Source organism: Gossypium hirsutum, chromosome D10 (assembly GCF_007990345.1).
Source record: "Gossypium hirsutum isolate 1008001.06 chromosome D10, Gossypium_hirsutum_v2.1, whole genome shotgun sequence".
In the NCBI taxonomy this organism is placed as follows: domain Eukaryota; kingdom Viridiplantae; phylum Streptophyta; class Magnoliopsida; order Malvales; family Malvaceae; genus Gossypium; species Gossypium hirsutum.
In genome coordinates this window covers 43817278-43828690 of record NC_053446.1, presented here as the reverse complement: position 1 = coordinate 43828690, position 11413 = coordinate 43817278, and the positions used below count along the sequence as shown (strand labels likewise).

The 11413-nt window shown below is 33.4% G+C and overlaps 1 protein-coding gene across 5 annotated transcripts; it reads right to left on the bottom strand.

Annotated features, from left to right (window-relative positions):
* Positions 1 to 575: 575 nt before the first annotated feature.
* Positions 576 to 5555, bottom strand: LOC107914920 (probable methyltransferase PMT3). 5 transcript variants are annotated; one of them, XM_016843980.2, is made up of 8 exons: positions 5235 to 5555; positions 3736 to 4174; positions 3386 to 3550; positions 3088 to 3270; positions 2276 to 2870; positions 1843 to 1955; positions 1501 to 1721; positions 576 to 1254 (listed from the first exon to the last, which is right to left on the bottom strand). In XM_016843980.2, exons 2-8 carry the CDS (start codon positions 3994 to 3996, stop codon positions 945 to 947), a joined length of 1848 nt encoding a protein of 615 aa, XP_016699469.1. In that variant the 5' UTR covers positions 3997 to 4174; positions 5235 to 5555; the 3' UTR covers positions 576 to 944. The 5 variants fall into 5 exon arrangements, with proteins under 5 accessions (XP_016699469.1, XP_040958471.1, XP_040958474.1 ...); XM_041102537.1 differs by lacking the exon at positions 5235 to 5555 and adding an exon at positions 4456 to 4950; XM_041102540.1 differs by lacking the exon at positions 5235 to 5555 and adding an exon at positions 4491 to 4950.
* Positions 5556 to 11413: the final 5858 nt, after the last annotated feature.

The window sequence follows — 11413 nt, the reverse complement described above, 5'->3', positions numbered from 1 at the left end:
GTCATACATTTTTCCCTCCTATGACCAAGTTGCCTCCGCTCCAAACGAGTTGACTTCGACTCTGTAATGGACGAGGGACGTCTGATTTCACCGGTCACTGTAGAACCTTCCAGAATATAAAGACTGCCAGTTCTTTTACCTTTTAACAAAACGAGAGCTCCACGAGATACTTTAATGCCGCTTGACTTGATGTTGGTTCTGCATCCTTTCAAGTCTAAAATACTCAAGGAGATGAGATTCTTTCGTAAATCAGGTACATACCTGACATCTGAGAGTGTCCTAATTGTCCCATCGTGTGTCCTGATTTTAACAGTTCCAATACCAACTACCTTACTAGATGAATCGTTTCTCATGCGCACAACTCCACCTTCAACCGAACTGTATGTAGAGAACTATTTTCTATTGAGACACATGTGGAAAGAACATCCCAAATCTAGGATCCACTTAGACTTGAGCTTAGAGTTATCGCTCGTTGATACTAACAAGTGGTATCAGAGCTAGTTCAATTGCCCGAACTATTTACAAATTAGCCTGACCCACAACAACATAGAAAACATTTAAAGAAAAACCAAGAGTGGATAAGAAGAATATTCATTTATGGAAGAACTTAGTAGTTAAAACCCATAATGATTATGCCGTTCAGCATTACAAATTATGTGTATATGGTTATTTGCCATCAGCTAAAGTAGCTTTGAACAACACCAAATTAGAGAAAAAAAATTGAATAATAGCCTATAGATCACAATGACCAGTTTATGGCTTGTCAAGTAATTCATTAAAAAGAAAAAGAAAAAAAAAGGTAAACAAAAAAATAATGTGAACCATTGTTTAATGCTACAAAATGAAACTGTTCACTGCATTTTAATAATGTCTGGCCTTCTTAATCTCTTTGGAGCTGCAATGAAATAAGAGAGAAAGGGGGAATCTGTGAGGGCTGAAATACTCTATTCAGAATTCTTGAGGCTTTCACTTGTCAGCCACAATTTCTTTTGGATGATAAAAACAATGTCATCCCCCTCATTATCTGAATCAGCTGTTGCTACCGCTTCCCAGTGCAAAGCTGATAAATATTTCTTTACGAAATCTATCACTGGTTGTTTGTCCCGGATGATAACGAATCCACTTGGACGGAGAATACGATCCATCTCGAGTAACAAATCCTCGGCACTGCAGCCTTTCTTCTTGATATCAGAAAAGACAGTCCAAGCATGAAGTAAATCATAGGTTCGAGGGTATGTGGAAAAGGCTTCACACCTGCCAAAACAATTGGTCCAATCAATACAAAATATGGGGAGAAAGCCAATAGTCGTGTGTTGTTAAAGTTCCCCTTTCACCAGGATTCTTGTTCCTTTCTACCTCATGCTAAAGAAAATAATGGTTGTATAGTTTGCGAAAACTGGATATTAGAAAACCAAATAGAGAGAGCGAAGTGTAAAAACTATGTGCTTTAATATAAGAAAATTCACATTTATGCAGATTTCTAAGTTAATTTGTGCATACCAGTTATGAGTAGTGCCAATCAGACCTCTGTCATATATCACCTTAAGTGTGTTTGGTCCATCCTCCGGGACAACATTCATCACCCAAACATTCTTGCTTTTAAGAGCAGCTGCAAATGATCCCCAGTTTGCTTTCATGTCCATCAAATTTCTCGAAGTGTCATCCTCAATCTTTGGACTCAAGAGATTCCAATAGCTCTCAACCCGATGACGCCAAGTTTCCTACAAAATTGCAAAGGCTGTATTAGCAACTATATCTGTTATTGCTGCATAAATCACAATTCAAGCACAAGAAAATTTTCACAAACAAAAGGCATAGATGAAACAATGCTGCCTTAATTACCGTGTCTTTTTCAAACATTTCACTTGAATAACCAAAATCAGCAAGTCTAGGAGGAGGAGCTGTCAATCTGGCCGGCCATGGAGCCAATCCACTCCCCTTGGCCTTTTGGTCATCTAATAGAAACAAAGAGAAGCTTTAGTTAACATAAAATTTAAAGGTCCAACCTTTTAAAGAAATCAACTAAAAGAATCTTTGCAATTTTTGGTTGCAAAATATAGCACGATTTGGAATCACATTAAGCAACAATTACATATTCTATAACTAACAAAGCTTCAAAAAGAATAAAATGAGCTGAGTGAATGCACCAGATATAATATAACTCAGGCAGAAGAGAAACAATTCAAAAATGGAAGCAGAAGACCACAAAATCTTTAAAATCAAGGAGGGGAAAAAGATTTTAATATTAGCAACTTTGAAAAATAAATATACTCACGGTCAGAGTAAGGAGTGATACAAGCTTCCATTGGTACACCCCAAACTGCATCTGGATCATCATCAGAGCGGCAGAGGGGGGGATTTGTACCAGGTTCTCTTTCCATATAACAATCATTTGTTAAAGGTTTTTGCCAAATGACAGTTTGGTTCCTCTTTGCAGCTATTCTCCAACACATACGGCCCACAAGGGCACTCATCTCTCTCCATATCCGAAGATCTTCTTCGTCTTGTGCATAAGCTTCTGGAGATGAATAGGCAAAATAGCCTCCAGGTCTAAGTAACCGGTCTAGCTCAAGAAGAAGAATCCCATCCCTTTGAAGCCAATCAATCCTACAGCGAGAACAGTGAGCAAGTTCAAATGATCTGCTCGGGTAAGGGAGCCTTTTGGTCCCTAGAACACCAAGATATGCAGGAATTCCTCTTTCCAGGGCAAATTGGATTTGGTTTTGATGCACATCATTGGGTGCTAATGACATTGCTATAATATCAGAAGAAAGAAGATATGCTCCAAAACTTGCGACACCGCAACCAACATCAAGAACTGTTCGTATTCTTCCTTCATTATTTAAATTGTTGTGTGAAAAGTTGAGCATCTGCAAATTCATAATCATAGAGGTGTTATTGCTTCTACCATATGAGAAGTTCAAATATTTGAAGAATCCGTTGCGAACAGTGAAAGGAATGATGATACAAGTAGAAAACTCAGGCAGACAAACACATATGACCGTCTTTAGTAGATGATCAAGATTATTGCTCATGTATCAATACAGATGCTTTTGAGCCGAAATCAGTAGGCAATGGTGGTCTTACATTTGCAATCGAAGCAATATACTTGTCAGCTCCATAGTGAAAATGGGTTCCTCCCCCTGGAAATACTATCTTTTCACCTTGTACAACCATCCAGTTCTGGTCAGATTTCTCATGTGCAAGGTGTGTATGGGGAATATTTGCCTTCCATACTTCATCTCTGCTTTGAGGCCACTTAATTGGGACCTGTAATTTCACATGAATTAAAAAGACTGTAAATATATGACAAATATGATTATTACCATTGGTTTAACAATATACAGCAACAATAATCTGATTGTCAGCTTATGAGAATCAGTACCTTGTATCCTGGAGGAGGAGGAATCAAGCAATTGTATCTCCTTTCAGGAGGAGGGCAGTGACGTTCGTAGTGCTCCATCACAGACAAGTCCAGCTTTAATCTCATTTGGTATATTAAATGTCTGTCTAAGCAGGGAATCAATTCTGAATGACGATCGTCACAAACCTTCAAAGTCATAAGCAGAGATATTATAAGACAAGGCAACTAACCAAGGGAAGAACTGCAGGGAATTACAAGCTGAACAGAAAGCTACTAACTATAAAACTAATTGCAAAGGAAAATGACAAAAGGACGGAGACCTGAGGGGTGCAAAGGTGCCTAGAAATGAGTCAGCATAAAAAGAAACTTACAGGGAAAGTTTTTGGTACGATGTCTTCTCCTTCATCCTGTCCGAATTTTGTTGAAGATTCATATTGCTTCCCATCAGTGTCATCATCTCCACCCAAGTAAGATGATCCAAGTTTTCTCAAAGATTTGCTGCCATATCCTAGATCTGCAGCACCACGGCTTGACCATCCATAATATACATAAAGAAAACCAAGAAAGATCACCACAGCACAGAGAGAGGCGATTAATCGCTTCTTTTGGCCTCCATCAGATCTTCCCCTCATCCTTTCTTAGTAATACGATTCTTCGCAACAGTTTCCACTTGTGCTCTATATCGTCACAAAACAGATCTCCTTATCCTAGTCTATCTCACGTCAAACTTTATATTCAAAATAGATCTGTTTTGTTGCTAGCATTAGTTTATTCAGTACAATGAATAACACTGAAGAAAACTTATCAAACCTGTAAACAGACATGTAAAGAAACAATCAGGTAACTCTTTTCAGCATGTGAGTTAAACACACAAGTTGCTTAAGTTACTTCTTCTAAGATCCTTTTAGAATAAAAAATTTGAAACTCAAGTTTAAAAGATCATATTACTATTACTTCAAATAATCAATCAATAGATAAAAGATGATGAAAGAGAGTAAGAGCAAAGCCAGCCACCAATGAACAAAGCAAGCTCAATTAGAACATTGAACTAGAAAATTAAATATACTACCAAAAATAGCAAGTGAACCCACTTATTAAACAACTAAGAAGCCCAAAAAGCCTCAACCTATAATATCTTCAAATCTGTCCAGCTCAAAATGGTGAATTTAATAATATAAATGAAACACTCAACATGCCAACCCCTTTTGTCTAATGACACTAAGGTAGTTAATTGTTCTGGTGAAAGAGCATCAATCTATAACCTTTAACTCAAAACATGGTCTTGCAGAAGGTTCAACAATAAAGTTCAAAAGCAAGAACGAAACTTGTTTAACAATTCAGATCCATGTTAATAGTCAAAATCTAGGAAAAAAACTTATATTACATAAAACAAAAGGAAACGAGTAAGCTAAATGATGCTAACTGCCGACACTTGTAACCAGATGATTGACAACCAAGCAATGAAAAAGATTGATTGAAAAGATACTAAAAGCATGAAACCAATGCCTTTTTCTTTTTTTCACTGAATCGAAACAATTGGAATCATGAAAACGACTGCTACTTAGTAACTCTAATGAAATAGAGCAACAGATCTGATTCAAAAAATCAACTCAAATCCAAACTTTAGCATTAAGAAAAAAAAAAAAACTAAACCAAATTAAACCATCAAGAATCAAACTTTGATTCCAAAGGAAACAAAAAGAGTAACATTCTTGTAGTAAAGATAAGAAATCGAGATTGACCCATTAAAACTACCACAAAAAGAAGCAAAACACAAAAGTCAGATCTCAATAAAAGAAACGAAAAAAAATTCAGTGAAAACCCATCAATGCTCACAAAGAAAACAAGCTTAAAAGGATCAAAGCCTTACTGGGTTTCAATCAATAAAACGAAGGGAGCAAGAAAGTGGAGTTGAGATCTAAGAGAAAGATACTATAATAAGTTATCTCCCTAAATGAAAGAACCAAAAACAAGGAAAGAAAAAGGGAGAAAAAGAGGGGAGAGGGAATTTAGACCCCGAAGAATCTAGTTGTATTTTTTTTTTCTTTTCCCTAATGCTATTTTCAGAGAGGAGGGGCTATTTTTAGAGAGTTAGTGTATGTATGAACTACAGCCCGGAAGATAAAAGAGAGAGAAACAGTGTTACGTTCCAAGGTTGGTGTTCAAAGGATCTATGTTTGGATCTATGATTTGTACGAAATGCAAATTTCTTTTTTAATTGATTAATGTTAGTGTCGGCTGTCGTGTTTGGAAATCATAAAAATCAGAAGTAAATTTTGGTCTCTTTCATGTTTTCTAATTAAGTGATTAGAGTTTATATGTTTTCTAATTAAGTGATTAGAGTTTATTTAAGTTTAGAATTTAAACTATAACGATTTATTGTAAAAAAAATTATACTCTAGATTTTTAGAATTTAGTTACAAACAATCATATTATAGTTTCATATAGTTTGATTAAATAAATTATTAAAAAATTTAAAAAATTAATTCAACCCTTTTCTTAGTATGATTTAATCAACTAGTCTGATAACTCTTTTTGGCTGGTTTTCGGTCCGGTTCAAACAACCATGGGTCTAAGTCTTTATACACATTGTATATTTGAGAGTATTTAGTCCCTTACTTTTATTTTCAAGAATTTAATCCTTATACTCTTTAAATTTAAAAGTTCACTTTTAATGATGTATAACCATGTAACATTTTAATCAGAAAGTTAATATATTAGTTATTTAAACTAATTAATAAGATTATAAAAATATAAAGATCAAATTCTATTAGGAATTAAAGCATAAGGATTAAAGCTCAAATTTAAATATAATAGAAAGACCAAAAATGAAATTTAACCATTTATTTATAATGCAAAATAAAACATGTGCATCCAAGTTATAAAATTTGTTTGATATATTACTTAAAATTAAGTATGAAATATAATTAGATTACTTGATAAATAATAATTTCGAAACTTTTAAAGATGAAATGTTTAAAGGATAATGTTAAAAGAATAAAAAAAATTAAAAAAAATTCCACATTAGATGATAAGTAACTCCCTATTTACTTATTATTTTCAACCTTTTTCATTAAAAATTCTATGATCTTTTTATTTAATTTAGATTGTCAAACATAGTTAAATCACTGGAAATATAATTGTTAAGCTGATTTAAATTTTTTTATGAGTTATCAAATAAAGCCTTATATAGATTTTAATCTAATCTCAAAGCTCATATTAACTATCAAATATCAGAAACTCTAAAACCAAAAAAAAACATTAAAAGGAAATTAAAAGAAAAGAAAATTACATTATTATTTGCAATAAAATTATTTTATTTGAGTTTCTAAAAAAATGGTTTTGTTTCTACTAATAAAACTAATCACAACTAATAAAATATTCAAATGCATAGACTCAAGAATTATGTAAGAAATAAAATTATAAAAAATTGATATAATAATAAAAGAGACTTTGAAATGGTAAAATAAAAATGTTTAAAATTATAGGATTTTAATTCAAATCTTATTATGTGTGTTTTTTCTATTTTTATATAACCCCTAAAATAATATAATTTAATTTGTAAAATGATGGTATTTTAGCCATTATCCAACTTGTTGCTACAAGAAATCAACAAAAAAAGGAGAAAAGGAGGAGAAGGTGCTAGGGGGTTTAAAACGATTTACAATTATAAGGCGAAGAGCACTAAGTGGAGGAGATGAGAGAGAGAAGCAATGGAGAGATCTCATGGCAGAAGAGGAAGTTAAGAAATGGGTATGATGGCTAAAGAGTGGAAAAGAGGAAGAACCCTAATATTAAAAATTGTATAAACAGTCAACCTTCTCTATAACAACCCCATTTGTCTGCCTAGATTTTACCTGTTATAGAGAGGTGACTGTTATACACCTATAACAACATGATGTTATAGAGAGATAATAGTTTGTGAATTTTCATCAAATAAAGAAAGTGAGAATTATATTTAAAAAAAAGAGAGAGAAAGTGATAATCAAATCAACAAAATTAAAAGATGTATGCATGTATTATTGTTTTTATGCATATTTTATTTTATATTTTTCACATGATTAATTATAAAGTTAATAAATCTAACAAGTTCAATTAATCAACATGAGTTATCAAATTAAATTAGTTAATTTATCATGAGCTACTAAATTCAAGTAATCAATTTATACATTTATGATGTTCCAAATTCATCGTAGAATTGATATATTTAATTTCACTCATTGAAGATTATTTTCATTTAATAAAATATGGTTAATAAATTTCTTCACGTGAAATATAATCATTTTATTGAAATAATATTTTAATTAAGATCATTTTCATTTAATAAATAATAATTAATAGGCTTGGTTATATGAAATAACTATAATTTTACTTAAAAAATTAGATAATACGTTGTTATGGATAATTAATTTAATAAAGTATGTACTTCATAACTATAAATGTTGTTGTTATAAATGAAAAACTATTAATAGAGAATTAAAATAAAACATAAAAATAAATTCTTCTAGAAACTTAGTTGTTATAATAGGTGGCTGATATAGAATTAAAGAGTTGACTATATATAATGATCCTTGTTGGGACCCACATCATGGCCAAGATATTTATGTATAACAATTGCCCCTTAGTCGAAGGGAATGTTATAAAGTGACCTTGTGTGAGACGAAAATCTACTTGCATTTCATTTTACAAAAACTATATTGAATCGCAAGTATTTGGAATATGCTAGCATCGTAGGCATTGCAACCGTTCATAAGTATTTAAATTGTGCTAATGCTGCAGGTAAAGCAACTGTTCAAAATTAAGCTTGCCTCGAAGGCGATAGCAACCATTCGGGATTATGCTGATGTAACAAGGTAAGCTACTATTCGATAAATGAACCCTTAGTAGAAGGGTACCTTTAGGAGTTATTGTGATAGGTACCACTAGAAGTCGTTTCATGGATAGGTATCATTAGGAGTCGTACCGTGGATGGGTACCATTATGAGTCATACCGTAAAGAATACCAGTAGGAGTTGTATAATAGATAGATACCTTTAAGAGTCGTATCGTGGATGAGTACCAATAGGAGTTGTATCGTGGAGGGGTACTATTAGGAGTCATACCATGGATGATACCTTTAAGAGTTGTGTAGTGGATAGGTACCATTAGGAGTTTTACCGTAGATGCGTACCTTTAGGAGTCATACCGTGGGTAGGTACCTATAGGAGTCATGCCATGGATGAATACTATTATGAGTCATACCATGGATAGGTACCTTTAAGAGTCATGTCGTAGATGGATACCACTAGAAGTTGTACCATGGAGGGGAACCATTAGGAATTTTATTGTGGATGGCTACTATTAGGAGTCATGTCGTGGATGGTACCGTTAGAAGTCATACCATGGATAGGTACCTTTCAGAGTTGTATCGTGGATGGGTACCATTAGGAGTTGTACCATGGATGGGTACCTTTAGGAGTTGTATCGTGGATGGGTACTGTAACACCCCTCACCTGACCATAATCTTCGGGTCTAAGTTATGGAGTGCCACATTCATTTTTGTAGCAACTATAGTCAAATATGCAAGATATAATAATTCACACATGTAACGAAGTGTCAAACATATTCAATTCATATTAAACAATCAATTCCGATTAAGCTCTTTTGTCAACTCAAGCACGAATTATGACCAATTGTAAAGTTTTAAAAATTCAGGATCGATGTCGTGATGTCATCTCTCCCTCGTTGGATGTCACACCCCTCACTCAACCCGATTGTCGAGTCCAAGTTATGGAGTGCCGCATTCGTTACCGAAGCAACTACAGTCAAATACGTAGTATATAATCATTCATATATGAAATTAAGTGTCAATCACATTCAATTCATGTTAAAAATTCAATTTCGAGTCTTAATCAAGCTTACGAAAGCTCTTTTGTCAACCCGAGCACAAATTAGGACCAAATTGAAAAGTTTTAAAATTTCAAGACCAACATCGTGACGCCATCTCTTCCACGTCGTGATGTTTCCAAAATAGTAAATCACATTTTGACCTCATGCCATTTGACGTCACGACGTCACTCACTGTTGGTTGACATTGCAACAGGGGAGGTTTGTCGTCGAGACGAGGCCCCTGTTTTTGGAAAAAATGCACAATTTAGTACCTATGTCAAAGTTTCCAACCAAATATTTCAATATTCACAACAATTATCACTTCCATTTGATTCAAAACATACCAAAACATGAACAAGTTCAAACATCCAAGTTTAACTTCTTATCAAGACATTCACTATTTATACATCAATTAAAACTAAACATTTCAATGTCATTAGGGCTTACCAACCAAATCATTCAAATACCTATCTTTACCTATGTCATACCATATTGAAACATGCCATTTCACCTTAAATTTATACACTTATGTTCATTTTATACATTAATAGCTTATAGGCTTTAAACATGAACCAAATCAACCATTCACTAATACATATCTCAAGCATGTCAATCAAACATACCATTTCAACTAGGCATCATTTTAGCCATTCTAATTGCCTCATTTCACTATCTTTTATATGCCAAGTTCAGAAAATGCATGATCCTCATTTCTAAAGACATCAAATATTTCTTAACTATACATTACTAGTTCATTGCCATACTTAACATTAAAGAATTAACATTTTCCATAATCATTCCAAACTTTTCAATTCACCAAGACATCTTATATACATTCCACAACCCTAGACTAAAAATGATCAAATAGCTACCAATACGATGATAGTGTGAGCTTCGAGACTATCTGGCTTGACGTGTCCCGCAAGGTATCAATCTACAAGGAAAAAAAGGGAAAACAAACAAGGTAAACATAGTACGACAGCCTATAACATTGAGAGTTTTCAAACTAATCTACCAATAAAACAACTAAAGGACTAAATTGTAAACTATGCAAAACTATGAAATTAACCAATAATAACGAACAATGGTTGGTTGAATTTGATGTAGTTGATTAATCATAGGAATAAGGAGAAAAAATGCCTAAACTCCTAAAATGGTTCCATTTTACCTCTCGGTCTCAATTTTACCAAGTTAGACTAATTCGTCTAGTTTATCTCTCGACCTCACTCGACTAACTCGAGACTAAAGAATTGGTGCCCAAGACGATTATCTCTCGGTTTCACTTATATTAATATTCCCTTAGGGGCGTTAATCCTAAGTTTTTATGTCCATTCAATTTAGTCCAATTTATTGCAAATTAGTCCCTCACGCAAAAGATTAATGACACCACATCTCCATCAACTAACCCTTTAAGGTTTAGTTACCAATAATAAAAACCAAGCTAACAAACATAAAGGAAGAATACATGACAGTCATTAACATAAAGTTTAACAAGAAAATGAAAGTTTTAATTTTTAACCTAAAAAACTTAAAAGAAAGGTAAAGACAAGTATCTAAAAACCAAATAATAAACAAAAAACACTAAAGATGAAGTTTTTAATAGATGAAAATGAAGGAAATTGAAATAGCATTAACATAAAGAGTTAAATTTCATTACAACTAAAGAAGATGTACTAAAGGGTGTAAATAACCCTAGCTATAGTAGTAACTAACTTAACTTACGAAATGGAAAAAACAAGAAGGAAATGCAAAGAAAATGAAGCTTCGACTATGGAAGAAGATAGAAAATGTAAAACCCTAAAAGATGAAGAGAAAACTATACTAAACTAAGCCTAATGGTCCTCTTTCTCTCTCCTCAACCAAGGATGTTTTAGTAGCAAATTCTGACCCATAATTGTTGACCAAAATACCCTTGAACATGTCTTTTTGATTTGTGCTTCAGTTAGACAAATACTATCCTTATTGTCATTTTTTATCCCCTCACGATATCGATATCACGATACCCAGGGTAGGGTATCGCGATATCATTGTTAGTCTTGAAATAAGGTACTCCTTGGCAAGTGGATATCGCGATACCCAAAGAGGATATCGTGATACCACTATAGGTGGTCCTCATCTCAAGCTTGTTGAAGGTATCGCAATTCCCTAGCTTTGATATCATGATACCCCTTCCTTTGGTGA

Coding starts and splice junctions, on each gene's coding strand:
- LOC107914920 (XM_016843980.2), bottom strand. CDS start 3,996: ATGAGGGGAAGATCTGATGGAGGCCAAAAGAAGCGATTAATCGCCTCT. Junction 3,271..3,385: donor CTCCTCCTCCAGGATACAAG/GTACTGATTCTC, acceptor GTGAAATTACAG/GTCCCAATTAAGTGGCCTCA. Junction 1,956..2,275: donor TATCACTCCTTACTCTGACC/GTGAGTATATTT, acceptor TGTTTCTATTAG/ATGACCAAAAGGCCAAGGGG.